Genomic DNA, 21452 nt, shown 5'->3' on the forward strand with positions numbered 1-21452 from the left:
ACTGGTATTCCTGTCTTTATAATGTTTCTCTTTCTTGGTGAAGCTGAGTGTTTTTTTAGCATGGTTTTTAAGTTTCCTTTTCACCAAAATAATTCAGATCGACATGAAATCCAAATGGGCAAAAGCTGTCTAAACCTTGACAATAAAAAGAACATTTGTCACCAATATTCTGTTGGGTTTTTTAAAAAAATATTCCGTTCTTGACACCAGATTTACCATATTCTTGACCCTAAAGATTTCCTGTCACCAGGGGCAGGTTTTAGACAACATCAAAGAATCGACGTCTAAATGTCCTCTCTTAGGCATTCTACCTGCCTGGTTATGATACTCCCAATGGTCACAGACATTTCCTCTTTATTCCTTGAATATATATGTTACAGCAATTGTTCCCTATAAATTAAAAATGTTCCCTATAAATTAAATGATTCAAAAGTCAAATATACATCACTTAAAATGGAAAAAATGCAAAAGAATTCACACTAATGAAATGTTTTATCTACTCAAATTAGTAAGACAAATTTTTCCAAGTCAATATACATAGGGTCATTTGTGATCTGTATCTAGCAATATAATAGAGAATATAAATTTTTTCTAGAGTAATGAGGTAGTACCTAGTACAAGCCTTAATAATTTGCATACTCTTTAAAAAAGGAAGTTTTTTTTATTTCTAGGAATTTATCCTAAGGAAATATATGTCAAGAATGGCCCCCAGAGGAAAAAAAAAAAAAAGAAAAGAAATAAAAGGAGTTCCCAATCATGGCTCAGTGGTTAATGAATCCGACTAGGAACTATGCGGTTGTGGGTTCAGTCCCTGACCTACCTCAATGGGTTAAGGATCCAGTGTTGCTTTGAGCTGTGGTATAGGCTACAGACACCACCCGGATCTGGCGTGGCTGTGGCTCTGGCATAGGACAGTGGCTACAGCTCCGATTAGACTCCTAGCCTGGGAACCTCCATATGCCGCAGGTATGACACTAAAAAGACAAAAAAAAAAAAAAAAAGAGAGAGAGAGAGAATGGCCCCCAGGAGTTCCCTTCGTGGCTCAGCAGCTAATGAATCCAACTAGGATCCATGAGGTTGTGGGTTTGATCTCTGGCCTCGCTTAGTGTGTTAAGGACCCAGCGTTGCCGTGAGCTGTGGTGTACGTTGCAGAAGAGGCTCGGATTCAGTGTTGCTGTGGCAGTGGTGTAGGCCGGCAACCATAGCTCCAATTCAAACCCTAGCCTAGGAACTTGCATTCGCTGTGGGTGCTGCCCTAAAAAAAAGAAAAAAAATGGTCCCCAAAGAATATTTATATAAAATTATCTAAATATCCAATAACATGAGATTAATTTAACATGACCTGGTACAAACCAACAATGGAATACTATAAATCTGTTAAAGTGACTATATAAAATACTATTTATGGTATGGAACACTATTCACAACAAACAAAAGGAAACCTATAAAACCATTCCCATTGGCTGTGTTTAAAATGTATTGAAAAAGACTGTTCACTAAATGGTAGCAATGGCTACCTCTAGGTGATGGGATTTCAAGTGACTTTTTTCATGTTGCTAATGTGACTTTTCTAACTTTTATACATAACATTTTAGAGTAAAAAAAAAATGATGTTAAAGAAGTCCAAGATTCTAGGATTCTGATGGGTAGTGGGCAGTTACCTCTTTTTCATCTCCAGCCAGACCTTCTGTGAGAGGCGCATAGAGGATCAGATACCCTGATGCTCCAGCCACTGGGTTCCATCTTGCCCTCAGACTGTTCTCAGTCACATCATACAGTTCAAGGTCAGAAGCGATAGGTAAAGCAACTGCAAGAAAAGATTTTTTTTTAAAACAGTCAGCCATGTATTACTGTGCTTTCTTACTTCAAGGTATCTATATGTTAGGATCTATTACATAAACATATTTTTCAGACAATTTTTATCCTTGAATCTGTTCATACAGTCCTACAAGCCCCTTTGAGGAGAGCAAACCTTGTGAATGTTTAAAAGCAGGAATGACATGTTTCTTATATCTCAGTACAGTGATCGGCCCATTTCTCTGGAAGCTAATAAAGAACAAGGAGATTTTTCTAACCATTGTTTTATGCCCAGGACCAAGCAGAGTATCTGACATGCAGCAGCCTTTAAAAATAGTTGTTGGGGAATTCCCGTCGTGGCGCAGTGGTTAACGAATCCGACTAGGAACCATGAGGTTGCGGGTTCGATCCCTGCCCTTAATCAGTGGGTTAATGATCCGGCGTTGCTGTGAGCTGTGGTGTAGGTTGCAGACGCAGCTCGGATCCAGCATTGCTGTGGCTCTGGCGTAGGCTGGTGGCTGCAGCTCCGATTCAACCCCTAGCCTGGGAACCTCCATATGCCGTGGGAGCGGCCCAAGAAATAGCAAAAAAAAAAAAAAAAAGTTGTTGGGCCACTTCATAAGTGACAGAATGGGTGGCTAGATGAACAAATGTATGAATGACTAAATACTCATCAAGACATTCCGTAAGAGACAGTGAGGGGACATGACTAAGTAGCAATAGGGTTTGAGAAAAAAGAAATAATCAAGAAATAAGATTGGTCATATTGGAGAGGTAAGGAGAAAGGAATTAAGAATAAACTGCAAGGACATTTCCCACAGAACTAGAACAGATAATCCAAAAATTTACACGGAACCATAAAAGGCCCAGAATTGCCAAAGAAATCCTGAGGGAGAAAAAGCAAGGCAGGAAGCACAACTCTCCCAGACTTCAGACAATACTACAAAGCCATAGTAATCAAAACAGTGTGGTTCTGGCACAAAAAAGACATACAGATCAATGGAACAGAATAGAGAGCCCAGAAATAAGCCCAGAAGAAACCCAGGTGTCTATGGTCAATTTATCTTTGACATTCATGAAGCAAGAATATAAAATAAGAAAAAGAGGAGTTCCTGTCATAGCTCAGTGGTTAACGAATCCAACTAGGAACCATGAGGTTGCGGGTTCGATCCCTGCCCTTGCTCAGTGGGTTAACGATCTGGCGTTGCCGTGAGCTGCAGCGTAGGTTGCAGATGCAGCTCAGATCCCGCATTGCTGTGGCTGTGGTGTAGGCTGGAAGCAACAGCTCCGATTTGACCCCTAGCCTGGGAACCTCCATATGCCATGGGAGCGGCCCTAGAAATAGCAAAAAGACAAAAAAATAAATAAATAAAATAAAATAAGAAAAAGAGTGCTGGGAAAATTGGACAGTTGCATGTAAATCAATGAAATTAGAACACACCTTCAACTATGCATGAAAATAAACTCAAAATGGCTTAAAGACTTCAACATAAGGTATGACACCATAAAACTTCTAGAAATGTTTTATTAGGTCAGTCTCCTAAGGAAATAGAAATAAAAACAAAACTAAACAAATGAGACCTAATCAAATTTACAAACTTTTGCACAGCAATGAAAATCATAAAAAAATGAAAAGACAACCCATGGAATGGGAGAAAATATTTGCAAATGATGCAACTGACAGAAATTGACAGGAGCTCCATCTCCAGAATATACAAACAATTCATACAACTCAACAACAAAAAACAAAACAATGTAACTGAAAAATGGGCAATAGATCTTAATAGATATTTCTCCAAAGAAGACATAGAGATGGCCAGTAGGCACATGAAAAGATGCTCAGCATCACTAATTATTAGAGAAATGCAAATCAAGACTATGATGAGGTACCATCTCACACCGGTCAGAATGGCCATCATTAATAAGTTTACAAATAACAAATGCTAGAGAGGCTGTGGAGAAAAGGGAACTCTCTTACACTTTAGGTGGTAACGTAAATTGGTACAACCACCATGGAAAACAGTATGGAGCCCCTTAGAAAACTAAAAATTGAATTACTATATGATCCAGCAATCCCATTCCTATGCCTGTATCCAGACAAAACTCTCATTCAAAAAGATACATGCATCCCTATGTACATTGCTGTGCTATTCACAATAGCCAAGACACGGAAACAACCCAAATGCTCATCAACAGATGGATGGATTAAGAAGATGTGGTACATATACACAATGGAATACCACTCAGCCATAAAAAAGAATGAAATAATGCCATTCGCAGCAATATAGATTCTTCTAGTAAGTGAAGTGAGTCAGAAAAAGAAAGACAAATACCATAGGCTACCACTTACATGTGGAAACTAAAATATGGCACAGGTGAACCTATCTACAAAACAGAAACCGACTCACAGACAGAACAGACTTGTGGTTGCCAAGGGGGAGTGGTGAGGGAGTAGGATGGACTGAGAGTTTGGGGTTAGTAGATGCAAACTATTACATTCAGAATGGATAGAGAGCAAGATCCTACTATAGCATGAGAACTACATCAAATCTCCTAGGATAGACCATGATGGAAAATAATATTTTAAAAAGTGTGTGTGTGTGTGTATACATGTATATATGTATGACTGAGCCACTTTTATGTACAGCAGAAATTGGTGCAACATTCAAAAACAACTATACTTTAATTAAAGAATAAATAAACATAAAATAAGAATAAAGCACAAGGTCCTGGCTTAAACAATGTCAATATAAACTATAATGTGAGGGAGTTCCCGTCATGGCTCATCAGGAAACGAATCTGACTAGTATCCATGAGGACGCAGGTTCAATCCCTGGCCTCGTTCAGTGGGTTAAGGATCCAGTGTAGCCATGAGCTGTGGTGTAGGTCTTAGATGCGGCTCGGATCCAACATTGCTGTGGTGGTGGCTGTGGCGTATATGTAGCTCCAATTTGACCACTAGCCTGGGAATGTCCATATGCTAAGGGTGCGGCCCTAAAAAGGGAAAAAAATTGTAAAATGAAGTTCTCAAATATGATTCCAGGCCCTGCTTGCTTTCCCAACCACAATGTCAAGATTGGCATTCTGCTTGCATGTGCTGCTCCCTATCACACTTCCATTGGCATGCCCATAGCACGTCACTGCACTCATTTGTTTGCATAACCTTGGGTTGCATTTTCTCCTTTGCTGGACTAAAACTCCTTAAGGGTAGGGCTTGCCATTAAAATATTTCTACTGAGCAGAAGTATTAACATCTGGCTTACCTTGTTTTCAGGGATAAATCCAATAACGTGTTGGACGTGGAATGTGCTTCTCATAATCCCTGGCACCTTGTTATTGAGGTTGTTTATATTGTTTACAATACATTACATTCAGAGGTCGAGTTTTTAGAACAACTTGGCATAGTGCCTGGCATGTAATAGGAACTCAGCTAATGTTTGAAATAACTAAATGAGTGGGGGATCAAATTTTTTAATACTATCTTTTTCCAGGATTCTGTGTGTGTGTGTGTGTGTGTGTGTGTGTGTGTGTGTGTGTATGTTCATGATCTTGCTCAGGTAAGGAGTTACTAGTATTTGTCAGTTTCAATTACAGTGATATTACAATGATATTCATGACCAAAAAAACACACTTTCTCAATATTCTGCCGGGCAGGAGAGCTATAGAGCTCCTTCGCTACTTCTACTGACAAATGCAAGCCCAGTTTATTCTTTTGTCTTTTTAGGGCTGCACCCACGGCATATGGAGAGTCCCAGGCTAGGAGTGGAATCAGAGGTGTAGCTGCTGGTCCATGCCACAGCCACAGCCACAGCCACAGCCACACCAGATTCGAGCAGTGTCTGCGACCTATACCACAGCTCATGGCAACGCCAGATCCTTAACCCACTGAGCAAGGCCAGGGATAGGATCTGCATTCTCATGGATACTAACTAGTCAGGTTTATCCCTGCTGAGCCACAATGGGAACTCCAGTTTACAATAGGCGTTCACTACGTATTTGTTTATTAAGTGAATACATGTATTTTGCACCCTTCATCACTCTCCTAAACATACCAGAGTTTTATAACAGCCTTTCTAATATGCAGCACCTGCAAACAGCAAATACAGCAGAGACCAGTATTGCATCCTGTACCCGTTCTTAGCACAACTAGGCCACCTGGGCAATGCAATGCAGAATCAGAAGTGGGTAGAATTCAATACACACGTGTGGTTTCGGTTCCTCTCAGGCCTTCACTGGCAGTGTGGGCATATATCGCGAAGACAGCTATCTGATACTCAGTTAAAGACATCAAGTTTTTCAACACCGTGGAAGATACGCTTCCGTCCACCACCACCTGTTTAAAGAAAAGTTCAAGGAAGGAGAAGATGGAATATCTCACATGCAGAATTGAAATCCTAAAGCAAAAAATATCTCTAGCAAGAACCTCTCATGAGGAGTTTCTATTGTGACTCAGCAGATGCGGCTGGGATCCCATGTTGCTGTGGCTATGGTGTAGGCCAGCAGCTCTAGCTCCTAATTGACCCCTAGCCTGAGAACTTCCAGATGTCATAGGTGTGGCCCTAAAAAGCAAAAAAAAAGAACCTCTCAGGAAATATTTTCTTATTCGTACCACATCCCCTTTTCCACCATCAATTCTTGGATTGTCACATGAAGTGATGCACCTTTCATGGAATATGTCCAAAAGCTCCTTATTAATTCATATCTGATGGAAACTGTGTCATTCCCAAGCTCATTGTTATCCTAATGACATCTATTTAGCAACAATCGACATGTGTTATTTTCCCATGGAGTCTAGGGAAGCATTTAAAAGGTTTATCAGTCATGAAAAAGATTCAACTATTGGAAGTACTCTGATTTTTTTTGTTTTTGAGGGGGGCAGTCTAGATGATGTAAACTTTCAGAATCTACTTTAACACCTAAAATTATAAATCCTGTCATTATGAAGAAGAAAATTGTGAAACATGCTGAGGTCAATCAGAGGTTAGAACAACGAAAGGTCAGCACTTCCAAAAAAAAAAAAAGAGAGAGAGAAAGAGAGAGAGAGAGGGAAGAAGGGAGATTTCACATTTTAGCATTCCCTGTGAATTGCTACATCAAAGGTAGCAATTCCATCAAAGGGTCCATCAAATGGGAACCATCTAATCACCTGGCAATAGGTATTCTCTCTAGTGATGGCCAAGCCATGAGAAAGCCCAGCCACAGATGCTTTATTATGGCTTCTCCACTGCTCTTATCTCCACAAATGTCCAGGAAATCTCAAACTCTGGAGGATGATATGACCACATTATTTGGAACACACAGACTTTCTTGGGGTGTTCTTTTTTTTTTTTTTTTTGGTCTTTTTAGGGCCACACCCAAGGCATGTGGAGATTCCTAGGCTTGAGGTCAAATTGGAGCTATAGCTGCCAACCTACACCACAGCCACAGCAACATAGGATCTGAGCTACTTCTGTGACCTACACCACAGCTCACGGAAATGCCAGATCCTTAACCCACTGAGCGAGGCCAGGAATTGAACCCACGGCCTTATGAATGCTAGTTTGGTTTGTTAACTGCTGAGCCGCGACAGGAACTCCCACACAGACTCTCTCTCTTTATTTATTTTTATTTTTATTTTTTTTTGTCTTTTTGCCTTTTCTAGGGCCGCTCCCACGGCATATGGAGGTTCCCAGGCTAAGGGTCTAATCGGAGCTGCAGCCACCGGTCTATGCCAGAGCCACAGCAACGCCGGATCTGAGCCGAGTCTGCAACCTACACCACAGCTCACAGCAACGCCAGATCCTTAACCCACTGAGCAAGGCCAGGGATCGAACCCACAACCTAATGGTTCCTAGTTGGATTCGTTAACCACTGCGCCACGACGGGAACTCCCCACACAGACTTTCTTAGACCATAAAGTTCATGGAGTTTCCTGAATGCAGTGGTTTAAGGATCTGGCATTGTCACTGCTGTGGCACGGGTTCAATCTCTGACCCAGGAATTTCCACATGCTGCTTTGGCCACAAAAAAGAAAAAAGGCATAAAGTTTAGACCACTCTCAAAGGAGAACGAAAACATCAAAAGGTGGTTCTGGCCAGATAACTAACTACAGATTCCTCTTGCTTTAGAACTCATTGGGTTTTTTTTTTTTTTAATTACAAACATAAAAGTCAAAATCAGTTGTTAGAAATAGATACATGATCAGTTCTGAAGGTTTTTTGATGGAGGTGAGAGAGGAAGACATACATACTCTAACCTAGAGAGATGGAAGAATGATGTGGACATGTGGAAATGTATTTCTGCCAAATAATTTTAAAGGTTGGTGACAGAACAATATCCTTACATACACATTTCTATCTTGTCGTCTCTACTGTGCAAGACTTGAGAGAAAGAAAACAATGGTTTAAAAACATCGCCTCCTTATTACCTCCTCTGGTTTTCCACCCCTCGTAGGATAATACACGACTCTGTATTTTTCCACTTTTCCTGGGGCGTGAGTCCAGTTAACCATAAAGCTTCTGGCAGTGACTTCAGAAGTTACCAGCTCTGTAGGTGGCCCAATGGCAGCAAGGGCTGAGGCTGAAGTAAAGAAACACATACAATGAACTTCTTTCCCAAAGTCATCTCTTACGAACCTAGGAAACTCCACTAGTCAGAAACGACTGTTGATTTTACGCTGCCTCTAGGATTTTTATCGCTAGATAATTGATTCTAAAAAGTGTACATATCTTAATTTTAAAATGATGCTTTTGGAAAAACTGCACTCATAGATTGGCTGACACAAGATTTCCACAAATCTTCCATTGGTAAAAAGCACAGCAGCTGCAAAGCACAATAAAACAAAGTAGGTCTGTCCTACAGTTGTTCATTGAAACCTTCACGTATCTGTTATTTACCAATCACTGTGCTAAGTTCCGAGGAAACATACTTAAAAAAGACATAGTCCTTGACGCTAAGGAAGTTTCTTAAGGACCTTACTGTAGATAGTAAAAAACAAAAACACAGCTTTAATTGAGCTTGCCTGTATCTAAAGGCACCCTTCTGAGTTTTTAGCAGTATTACCTCATTTAATGCTCAGAAGTTGCTATTATTGTTCCCCTCTTGCAGGTGGGAAAACTAAGTCCAGATTAAGTTAAATACTGTGCCCAAGTCTCACAATTAGTATGTATCAGAGCTGAAATGGGTAACCAAGCTTCTTGACACAAGACCTTTTGTTTTTAAGCAACAGAGGATACAGCCTCTATCCTGAAGACTTTAGCTTCTTAAAGTTTGACAGTTAAAACTTAACACAAACCCCTCCAAAATGTCCAGTTAGAAAATGGGCAAAAGATATAAACAGACATTTCATTAAGGAGGATATGCAGATGCAAAAATAAGCACGGGAAAAGGTGTTCAATTTCACTAGCCATCAGGAAAATGAACATTAAAACCACAACGAGATAGCACTCCACACGTATCGGAATGGCCAAAATGGGAGTTCCTGCTGCAGTACAGTGGGTTAAGCGTACGGTATTGTCATAGCTATGGCATAGGTCACAGATGCAGCTCAGATTCAAACCCTGGCCCAAGAACTTCCATGTGCCATGACTGTGGCCAAAAATAAGCCAAAATGAAAAACAGTAACAATAAATGTTAGCGACAATTCATAGAAACTAGATCACTCAGGTACTGTATGGCAATATAGAATGCCACCCTGGAAAATAGTTTGACCGCCTTTTAATTAAAACCAAAGTAAACTAAACTAAGCATGCAATTACAATACGATGAAGCAATTCCACTCCTGGACATTATTCCAGAGAAATGAAAACTTAAATTTATGAAAGAACCTATACTTGAATGTTCATAGTAGCTTTTTCTGGTAACAGCCAAAAAAAAAAAAAAAGGAAAGCACGCAGATATCTTTCAGTGTGTGAATGGTTAAATATCCAATCCATGGAATGCAACACTGCAATAAAAAGGAAAGAACTATTGATGCATGCATCAACTTGGATGAATCTCCAGGAAATTATCCGGAGTGAAAAAAGCCACTCCCCACAGGTTACATACTGCATAGTTCCATCTACATATCATTTCCAAAATGAAAAGTATTTAGAGATGGAGAACAGATTAGTAGTTGCCAGCGGGTAGGGAAGTGGCTGGGGGATGGAATGAATGTGGCTATAGAAGAGTATCAGAAATTGTCTTCGTGGTGACGTAAATGTCCTGTTATCTTGACTGCATCAATGCTAATGTCCTGCCTGGGATATCTTACTGTGGTTTTGTAATATGTTACCATTGAGGGAAACAGGTACAATACATATGATGTCTTTCTCCATCATGTCTTACAACTTAATGTGAACGTTCAATAACCTCAAAATCCAACATTTAATTAAAAAACCAACAGGATGGTCCAAATGCAACGGCACGGAGAAAATTATGGAGTGGTTTCAAAAGCATCCCTCCCTCACCCCACAGCACCTACCAATACATTTCCCTTTTCGACTCTGATGATGCACATCTTAGGAGCACAAGAACTCTGTTTAGAAAGTCAGTGTGAAAAATGATAAGAATCTTCATAACTCTTGATAGACTTTTGCATAGGGTGAATAGAGAGTGTTCTCTGTCATTCATCATACCTTTGATCTCCCGGTCCTGTTCTTCCACCCTGGAGCAGACAGTCCTCGTCAGGCTTTCCACAACTGTATGCATCAAGTCAAATTCAGCAACATTGTACACGTGAGTGGTGTCTGGTTCAGAGGCAATTTCCCGCAATTCATTCTCATCTGCGTTTTTCACCCCTGGAATTGAGGACAGCAGGGTGGGTCATGAGAGTCACACCCCGTCTGAAAAAAGCAGCTGCAGTGAGCCTGGCCTGCACCCATTAGTCTCCACTGCAACCACGGCATCTGGCCTTGAAGGAGGCACATCTTATGCCAGCTTGTTTTTTAAAAGTCACTTTCCAAATCATTTTTAAATGATGGATCTTAATTTTGTTCAGTACATATTCACAGGAAGATGTCTTGATGAAACCAACTTCTGTCTTTCATAAATATTGCAGAAGCGATAGCAATTAAACCAGTATTTTACACGATTGAAACTTCAGGTTTAAATTTGTATAAAAATAGTTGACTAAAATTGAGACAGAAATTCCCTGGCCTTTGTGCAATTTTCCAGTCCATCTTAGCTGTGGATGCTAATAACACCTTTAATCTTCTCAACCAACCATCTGAATATAACAGTATTGTTTCTCCCATTTTACGGATGAGTAAACTGAGGCACCTAGAGGTTTCCTTGCTCAAGGAAACACAACCAGCAAGTGCACAGCTGGGGTTCCACTCAGGCAGCCTAGATCCAAAGTCATGTGCTTTTAACTGCTATCTCAAGCTGCCTCTCAGAAGACTGCACATGAAATGAGTAAATATTTACCAGTGAAATTAGAAATAGAAAAAGGGAGGGACAAGGTTGGGTTTCATGGCTGTGTAAGTAGATTTCTTTTTCCTACGTTTCAGCAAACAAGGAGCATTTCTTTATGAATCCCTGTCATTGCAATCATCTAAGGATGCTCAAAAGAGATGTTACAGAAGCTAGGAAGAGAGGTTACCCGGGGCAATATGAATTACTTCTTAGTTGCCAGGCTGTGACACTGAATTTATCTGCCAACCTCAAGGAGTGAGTAACAGAGCATTAGTTCTTTCTGAACTATTTGTTGAGGCGGTGCTAAGATAATAAGTACTACTGGCTTTCAGGTAATTCCCAAAGAAAAAGTCCCAGTCACATCTGAATGCATTCACTTAAACTCACTCATTCATCATGTACAGACTGCAGAATGAAAAGGAAACACATAAATGAATCTTCTATTAGTTTAAGTCTTTTGCAGGAATTTTCTTTGTTGGGAAAAAGGACAGCAAAGAAAACAGAAAAATTAAATCAATCTCTCTGTTGATTCTTGCCTAAAGGACTTCCGAAATAGCTTCTAAAATGCACAGTTGGATCTGTGTCCACAATAACAAAATAACCCAGTGCATGCTGAAACAATGAGCTTCATGTCAATAACACTTTTCATGGCATTTACTTAAAACCGACAAGTGTGGATTCTTTTAAGAATGTTCTAGAGAAAATAGCCCCAAACCTCTCTCTCACCTTTCCAAACAAAGTGGTTTACCTGCTGCAAAGAACACGGAAAAGTGAGGGAATGGTCATCATGACTTGGAAGGAATTTGTTTAGTAAGAATTTGGCCTTGTTCATCTTTATGCTCCAGCACCCACCACAATGCCTGTCACCCCGCAAAGAAGGAAATTCTTCTCGAATGAAACAGTCTATAAAGCACATTTTGAGTAACAAATTTAGGAATGAGTCAGAGGAATTGCTTCTTGGGGTTTTTTTTTTTTTGGGGGGGGGGTGTCAGTCTCTACAAATAGAAGACCTTCCTACAGCCAAAGAAAATGTAAACAATCTAATCAAAAGCAATGTTGCATCAACTAAATATTTTGCAGTTATACCGAGTGTGTGCCATATATATCCTTTCCACAAACAGATGCCTTATACATGGTTATTTTCCAAGAAGTAATACAGCATATCCATGACTCTGTGCTTTCTTCTAAGAGCTGTAAGACCTTAATTCCTTAAAAATAATAGGTTGGTGTCTCCCTATACCATCAGAAAATGGATAGCTGTAAAGTGATGCGAAGAAATATGTGTCTAACCTTGGCACTTTATGCTTTTCACAATATGTTGTGCATGTATCTCCCCTAGAGATGCTCGCACTGTAGGATTCATGACAGTTGCCGTCATTGCCATTTTTAATGCAAGGCAGTTAGACTCAGAATCTATGACTGGCTATGACTGGAGCCAGGGTCTCCTGGCTTTCAGTGAGGTGCACCTTGCATTACATAGAGTTTTAAGTGGTTTGTATCCTTCCCATGGTTGAAACAGGGTCATAATGAACACATACCTATGGCAAACAGTTCTACACCAGATTCACGAAGGTTTCTGGATGGTGGAATAACATCATCTTGAGACTTTCCATCTGTGATTAAGATGCCAATTTTGGACACTCCAGTCCTTGCTCCTGCTTCTGGTTTAAAGCTATTTTCAAAAATGTAGTTCAAAGCAAGACCTGGGAGAAAACAAGAAAAAATAAATACAAACAAACCATCTCTCATAAAAAGCTTTCCAGTTCTTCAAAATGTAACCACAAGAAGAGGAACTTGGAGAGTTCAAAGAGTTTTTATTAGATGTGAACATTCATCTTCATTTTTACGATGAACTTTTCTTTGACAGATCTGATGAAAAACTACAATCCTCCAAAATAGAGGTCATAAAAAGTATCGGAATATTGCATCACTTCAGAAACGGTTTAAAAGAATGTTGGATTCAAAGTCAATAGATGTCCACAGCTCTGTGTACAAGAAAATTTAAACGTTTATAAATTTAGGATGAAGCAAGAGTACCCACATGGGATCCACTTTCCCAAATATTATTGCTACACTTTCAGTTTTGCTCATGATGATCTCAAGAACCACAAATTCTCTTTCTCTATTTTATAGGGGTAGAAGGGGCAGATATAAAGTGATCACTGAACTCTCGCCTTTTGAGTGTGACATTTTTTCACCCCTCCAAAATAAGAAGTGCTGAATATCATTATAGAATTTGTGCTTAATAAATAGTTCTTATACTAACAAAAAGCTTGTTAGATTCTGCCTCAAACTGGCACAGCAATTCTTAGGATTTCAGTGGGCTACTTAAAATTCAATGACAGCATCTCTAGCAACTAAACTGAGCATCCACATTGTGAGCCTGTGGAAGTAAAGAGCACGTCTTGGGGTTAAAGCCTACAGTGGCCCCTTGTGTGGAGCCACGGATAATTGTCATCTAAATATTCTTCTATTACAGTCATTCCTTGGTACCCATGGGCAGGGTTGATTCTAGGACCCCTGTGAATACCAAAATCCGTGGATGCTCAGGTCCAATTTGTAAAATGGCATAGTATTTGCACATAATCTACATGCATCCTCCCATATACTTTTTTTTCTTTTTTGTTGGCCATGCCTTCAGGATGGGGAAGTTCCCAGGCCAAGGATCAAACCAGTGCCACAGCCATGAAAATACTGATCCTTAATCTGCTGGACCACCAGGGAACTCCTTTCCCATATACCTTTTTTTTTTTCTTTTTTGGTACAGTATATGGAAGTTCCTGGTCTAGGGGTTGAATCAGAGCTGCAGGTGCTGGCCTACACCACAGCCATAGCAACACCAGATCCAAGCCACATCTGTGACCTAAGCCACAGCTGTGGCAATGCAGGATCCTTAACCCACTGTGCTGGGCCAGGAATCAAACCTGCATCCCAGCGCTCCCAAGATGCCACCAATCCCGTTGTGCCACAGCAGGAACTCCCGGGTTTTAATTCTTATTGTTGAGCTTGAGAAAAGAGCCGTCTAAGAACTTTAAATGCTATTTTGACTTTAAAATACTATGTGAAGTCTTACAAAGTGGCAAAATGAAGTGATCAAACTGTTCTTTGGCAAGATGTGTTGCTAAAAATATGGACTAAAGAAAACATACCTGTTAGGAGTTCCCGTCATGGCGCAGCGGAAACGAATCCGACTAGGAACCATCAGGTTGTGTGTTTGAGCCCTGGCCTCACTCAGTGGGTTAAGGCTTCAGCCTTGCGGTGAGCTGTGGTGTAGGTTGCAGACGCGGCTCAGATCTAGCATTGCTGTGGCTAGGAACCTCCATGTGCTGCAGGTGCAGCCCTAAAAAGACATAAAGACAAAAAAAAAAAAAGAAAGAAAGAAAGAAAAAGAAAACATACCTGTTAGTGTATTTCCTCCCTTGTATGGTAGATTTCGGACAGCTTCGATCACCTCATCTTTTGTGCTGAAGGCATTCAAGTGCCATTCTATTCTGGGGTCACCACTATACTGTGCAAGACCTGGTAAAAAAAAAAAAAGATGAGAAAGCCCAGCCAGAAACAATGGGTTACTCAAAGATCTAGTGGATCATTCAAGAAACTAGAATGATGAAGGGCGTATCTTTGCAACATTTTTTTTCCATCCTCACTATGTACTTTCAAAATGAGTCCCTGAAATTAATTTAAGGAATTAATTTCAACACATCTGAAGGAATGTACATATTTTCGAGCCATGTAGAAGTGAAAACCCAATCGGGCACTTGGTTATTTTTTTTTTAAAGTCTGTTGTTTGTAGATAAAAGATCTAGGTTTATTTCATTTTTTGAGGTAACATTGGTATATAACATTATACAAGCTTCGTGTGTACAGCATTATATTTTGACTTAAGTATACACCATAGTTTTTGGGTTTTGTTTTTATTCCCAAAGGAAGGAGTTTCCTTAATGTCTATTCAGAAGTGAAAACCATGAGATTTTACATAATGAAGTGGACATGTTGCTCAAAGATTTACAACTTTTTTGGTTTTTTTTGTTTGTTTTTTTTCTTTTCATCTCAGCCAGGATTAATTGGCAAAGATTACCTTGTACTATAAAACTATTTTCAATGGTCAATTAGTTAAATATTTCACTGGCTTCAACTGTTTCTTGTAAGTAAAAAGAAAACTTTACCTGATAAAAATTTTAAAACAATGGTAACTTTAAAAGTTTTATCATATTATTATTACTATGCAGAGAAGATTTTGGTTTTCCAGAACACTGAAATGTGTTCAATACTAATTGAGTGACATTGTCACAGAAAAAAATTAGTAGGAATAAATATTTATTGACGAAAACGTGCCCTTTTGGGAACATCGCTATGGTTGGACCTGTAATTCTGAAAAACATATGGTCAAGAACTTGTGAAATTTCTTAAGAAGCTTTCTAGTGGTTTTACACTGACAGTCAACTGCTGTTAATAACAGATGTACCAATTCGTGTCTTCTCGGAGCCCACATTGAAGGCTGTGACCAGGTTTTCCAAAAAAGACCGAACCAGTCTGAAGTTGAATCTTCCAATACTCCATGAGCCATCAACCAGGATTACAATATCAGCAATAGCTGGAGTTTGACAGAAAAATTTCACTTCTGCAAAGTACAGACCAAAAAAAGCATCCATGTTACTGTTGGAACTTTTAAAAGAGTGAGTGTATTTTCATGTCTTTCAGATCATTTGGTGTTAAGAATATAATAAAGTTCCCATTAAAGCAACTATATTTTTATAACCCTTCTTATAAATGCATTTTTTACCAGGAAAAAAAAAAATGTGGTAACAGCTGGCAGCCGAGCCAATGTTCTGGAAATAGTTAGCAAAACACTGGCAGGTTCATACCATCCTGGCAACTCAAGCCTTCTGGGTATTTTAAAAAGCAGTGTCTGTGCAAAATCATCCAGCTTTGAGTTTTAGCCTGTAGATTCTTTCCAGGAAAGGTCGCAGGGGCACCCATGTGGGAGAGTCAGCAGAGATGGGAAAATAGCCAGGCAGCAGAGAGGCGGCTCTCCTACTCTGATAAGTCCATGCTAGAGGAAGTGATAAGAGAAGAAAACATGGGCTTCCTGAATTCAAGGAAAAGTCAGGGCCATGCATTTAATCTAAGAAAGGTACACAGACCTTTGCTAAAAGAGAAGGGTTTGTGGAAGAAGAAAATTGGAAAAGAGCCCAAGAATTTCCCCTAATTCAACTTCTTTTAAATATTGTATCTACATGGCAGTATGATTTTATCCCTAAAAAAATCATTTAAGTAATTGGTTTTTTAATTTTTAAGTTTCTTTCTTTTTTCTTTTTTTGGCTGAGCCTATAGCACATGGAACTTCCTGGACTAGGGATCAAACCTGAGCCACGGCAGTGACAACACTGGATCCTGAACCCGCTGAGCCACTAGAGAACTCTGCTTGATTTTTTAACTTCAGCTTCAGAATTAGGATCTAGAAAAAGACATCCAGTGGCTGGGTGGCACTACCGTAAGCTTTATCCTCAGGGGAAGTTCCAGCTCACTGTGATTACACACAAGATGTGAAGGGCAAACAGCTCTTTGCAACAAAGGGCAAGGCTATCTGATATAGGCAAGGTCTGGATCTGTGCTGAATGAGGTGAAAACTACTCATATTCACATAGAGTCAAAATACTAGAATATTCTTAAAGCATTTAAGAATCCTTAAATATTGCACAGTATTGTCAGTACTTTTAGTTACATATTTGTACTGTAGTTGTGTTTTCCAAAGGATGGCTTAATCTTGCTGAATTTTCATATCAGCACTGGAGATCATGAATTGTGTGTGTGTGTGTGTGTGTGTGTGTGTGTGTGTGTCCATGTCAACTTCTTGAAACGGTCCAGTAAATCTCTACTTTGATTTCTAACATTAAAATGACAATAAAACAAAATTTAAAATACAATTTATGTAGGCAGTTCCCTTCATGGCTCAGTGGTTAACAAACCCAACTAGGATCCATAAGGCTGCGGTTCGATCCCTGGCCTCACTCAGTGGGTCAAGGATCCGGCACTGCCGTGAGCCATAAGTCACAGACGTGGCTTGGATTTGGTGTGGCTGTGGCTGTGGTGTAGGCTGGCAGCTGTAGCTCTGATTTAAGCCCTAGCCTGAGAACTTTCGTATGCCAAGGATGCAGCCCTAAAAAAGCAATAATTTATGTAATAAAAACCAAAATAAAGATGTGTTCATAAATAAATTGAATATATTTTTTCCTGAAGGGAAAACAGTTGAACTGCTATGGTTTAGGATAGATAATTTAATATATATCTCTGCACCCACAGGCTACAGTTCAAAGAATCTTGTTGGGTTTTTTTTTTTTCCATATTTGTGGAATACCTAGATCTTTTTACCAGATTGGGGAAAAATGTATTTGCCAAAGAAATACTCAGATACTCATTATATAAGCTAAACATTACAGCTCAATCCAAAGTGTATATATTACATTTTGGAGCACCAAATCTCTCTTCTTTAATAACAAAATATGAAGCCACCACTAACTTAGGAGTCAGCCCTCTGTGCCACACTGAAATATTCTAAAACAAAACAATGCAAGAAGTCATGGGATAGAAATCAGTTTGTGTTTTGGAATTAATCAGGGAAAATTAAAGTTGTGAGAAGTTTTAAGAATCTGTTTCTGTTTTTTTGTTTGTTTGGTTTGCTTTTTAGGGCTGCACCTGCGGCATATGGAAGTTCCTAGGCTAGGGGTCCAATTGGAGCCAGAGCTGCCGGCCTACACCACAGCCACAGCAATGCCGGATCCTTAACCCACTGAGCAAGACCAGGGATCAAACCTGCTACCTCATGGACAATAGTTGGATTCGTTTCCACTGTGCCATAATGGGAACTCCCATATTTCTCTCAGTTTTTATGGGGAAATTTAACTGAAACGAAAAATAGTTTTCTTTTTCTTCCAAAATCTTGAGGGATATTATTTCACTTTTTAATTGAAAAAAATTAATTGTTTGGGCACCTTGTTGATAAGGTCTTAGAAAGGTTAACAGTTTCTCTCTGCTTATTTATTTATTTATTTATTTAGGCTGTGCCTGTGGCATACAGAAGTTCCCAGGTCAGAGATTGACCCCACACCACAGGAGTGACAGCACCAGATCCCTAAACTGCTGTGCCACAAGGGAACTCCTGGCAGTTTCTTTTAAAGTATACATAAAGTTACCATACAAGCCAGCAATTATACTCTTGGACACTTACTCCAGAGAAGCGAAAATTTATACATTCATACAAAAAATTGTACACAAATGTTCACAGAAGTTTTTACTCATAATAGCCACAACCTGAAATTTAGTCCAATGTCCTTCAACAAGTTAATGGTCAGAGAAATTGGTACATTTATACCACATAATACTACTATTCAGAATTAAAAAGGGAGGAGCTCCTACTGTGGCTCAGCAGGTTACAAGCCCTACTTGTATCCATGAGGATGCATGTTTAATCCCTGGCCTCACTCAGTGGGTTAAGGACTGGTGTTGCCATGAGCTGTGGTGTAGGTCACAGATGTAGCTTGGATTCTGCCTCACTCAGCAGGTTAAGGACCGGTATTGCTGTAACTGTGGTATAGGCCAGCAGCCAAAGCTCCAATTTGACCCCTAGCCTGGAAACTTCCATATCATATGGGTGTGGTCCTAAAAAAAAAGAAAGAAAGAAAGAAAAAGGGAATATTGATACAATTTAGATGAATCCTCAGGGAATTATCCTGAGTAAAAAAAGCCAATTCCAAAAGGTTACCCACTTCATGATTCCATTTATATAACACCTTTTAAATAGGAAAAAAAAAAAAAGAGAAATTGACAAATTTGTGGCTATGCGAGGTTAAGGACGGGGAATAGGAAGGAGGTGGATGTGGTTATAAAAGGACAACATGGGGATTTTTGTGGTGATGGAACAATTCAGCATCTTGACTGTAGTTGTAGATACACAAACATGTGATAAAATTGTACAGCATTAACTAAACATAAGACACAAATGAAGTCAAACTGGGGAGATCTGACATTGTATCAATGTCAATATGCTGGTTGCAATATTGTATTAACATCTTGCAAAACCTTATCACCGAGGGAAACTACACAGAGGGTACACAGATCTTTATTATTGCTTCTTGTGAATCTACAATTATATCAATAAAAATCAATGTAAAAAGCATAAATAAATGGAGAGGCAAGGTCCTATTGTATAGCACAGGGAACTATTTTCAATACCCTGTGATAAACCATAATGGAAAAGAACATGAAAAAGAAAATAATACATAAAAATACATATATAATTGAGTCACTTTGCTGTACAGCAGAAATTAACGCAACCTTGTAAATCAACTATACTTGAATAAAGCAAATTTTTAAAAAGCAAAAAATGAAATAAAATCTCCCCCAATCAAAATTCCAAAGAGAACCCATTCCCTCATTCATTAGTCTCTATATTTATTTCTTTTTAAAATATTGTTGAAGTACAGTTGATTTACAATGTTGTGTTAATATCTTTATCTCTTCATTCATTTATTTAGCACAATTTTATGGATGCAGGGGATGCAATCGTCAAGAAAACAGAACTCCTGCTTTAGCAGAACTTAAAATAAAGCATAAAAGATGTTATACCCTAGAAAAAAAGCATAAGTAATGAAAATAATATCTAACCATACCATGTGTAAGGAAAGATATAAACCTTCAGGGTCTCTTTTCCATTGCTGGTAGGAATGTAAATTGTTGTCAGTTCTTCAGAGAATATTTTTGGCATTTCCTTCTAAAGCTGAATAGTCACCTATCCTGCTACCCAGAAGTTCTACTCCTAACTTGATACATAAGGGAAATTGTTGTACATATACAACAGAAAGCGAGTGGAATTTAACACTTATTGGCACTGTTAACAACAGCAAAAGGCTGGAATTAATTCAAATGCCCATCAATAGGAGAGTGTACTGCTTACTCACATTGAAACCTTACATATGAGGAAAAAATACATATAATTTAAAACTGCAATTTTTTTTGGGGGGGGGGGGAGCTGCACCTGCAGCATGGAGAAATTCCCAGACCAGAGATTAAACCAGAGCCACAGCAGAAACCTGAGCCACAGCAGTGACAACTTCGAGTCCTTAAATGCTAGGCTCCCAGGGAACTCCTAAAAACTGTATTAAAAAAAAAATTAACATTTGAAAAAATTAATTAGTAACCCAGTCATATATATACATTCCTTTTCTTATATTATCTTCCATCATGGTTTATCCCAAGAGACTGGATATAGTTCCCACAACATAAAGAGGCAAAGCTTTGATTTGAACCAGATAATACGTCTGCAAAATCAATTTAGAAAGTGAGGAGGAGGAGAAGTCTCTAATATGAGGCAGCGTCCCCTCAGGCCTCAGGACTTGTCCCTGCCGTGTCCACAGATAGTATGTGCCATTTACAAGCATCACCATCTAGAACTTTTTTCCCTCCCAAATGTATGCACTTAGTACTTAAGTAATCCATGTGAAAAGAGTCCCTTTTCCAATAATTTTATACAAATCTTTCTTTTTTCTGTCTTTTGTCATATTAGGGCCACACCTGCGGCATATGGAGGTTCCCAGGCTAGGGGTCTAATTGGAGCTACAGCTGCTGGCCTACACCAGAACCACAGCAATGCAGAATCCGAGCTGCATCTGTGACCTACACCACAGCTCAGGGCAACACCGGATCCTTAACCTACCGAGCAAGACCAGGGATTGAACCCGAAACCTATGGTTCCTAGTCGGATTCGTTTTTGCTGCGCCATGACGGGAACTCCCGATTTTACTGTGTTGCTCTCACATCATGAGAAAATTGCGTTGAAAATACAAGGAATTTGAATGAGTATAAATCAGTTTACTCTAAACCTATGTATATTAATTCCGTATCATATAACTAATTTCCTAGATGAAATGTATCTATTTATTTTAAAATGATTTTATTGAGTATTTACTGTATGCCATGCACTGTTCTGGACAATCAGAAATGCAATTAAGTCCCTACCTTCCAGCAGCTTAAACTCTCAGTGAGAAAAATAGACTAACAAAACAACATAATTTCAGATGTTTAAAAGTGTTTTATAAAAATAAGCAGAATGATATAAAGAATAGTGGTGGGGGCATTGGAGGTGTTACTTTAGTTAGAATGGTATGAAACTGTCAATTTAAAGTCTTCCATTTTAGGAGTTCCCATTGTAGCTCAGTGGAAATGAATCTGACTAGTATCCATGAGGATGTGGGTTTGATCCATGGCCTCATTCAGTGGGTTAAGGA

At 39.2% G+C, this 21452-nt stretch overlaps 1 protein-coding gene across 3 annotated transcripts in view; it reads right to left on the minus strand.

Moving 5' to 3' along the window:
• Nucleotides 1-21452, minus strand: part of COL14A1 (collagen type XIV alpha 1 chain) — a 238160-nt gene that overhangs the window by 163969 nt on the left and 52739 nt on the right. For all 3 annotated transcript variants that reach the window (XM_047783350.1, XM_047783349.1, XM_047783351.1), the window contains exons 6-12: nt 15635-15790; nt 14569-14688; nt 12708-12872; nt 10392-10553; nt 8204-8355; nt 6001-6130; nt 1662-1807 (exon numbers count right to left, since the gene is read on the minus strand). In XM_047783350.1, the coding sequence (XP_047639306.1) occupies nt 1662-1807; nt 6001-6130; nt 8204-8355; nt 10392-10553; nt 12708-12872; nt 14569-14688; nt 15635-15790 (1031 nt within the window). The remainder of the gene's footprint in view (nt 1-1661; nt 1808-6000; nt 6131-8203; nt 8356-10391; nt 10554-12707; nt 12873-14568; nt 14689-15634; nt 15791-21452) is intronic.

This window comes from Phacochoerus africanus, chromosome 6, assembly GCF_016906955.1.
Source record: "Phacochoerus africanus isolate WHEZ1 chromosome 6, ROS_Pafr_v1, whole genome shotgun sequence".
In the NCBI taxonomy this organism is placed as follows: Eukaryota; Metazoa; Chordata; class Mammalia; order Artiodactyla; family Suidae; genus Phacochoerus; species Phacochoerus africanus.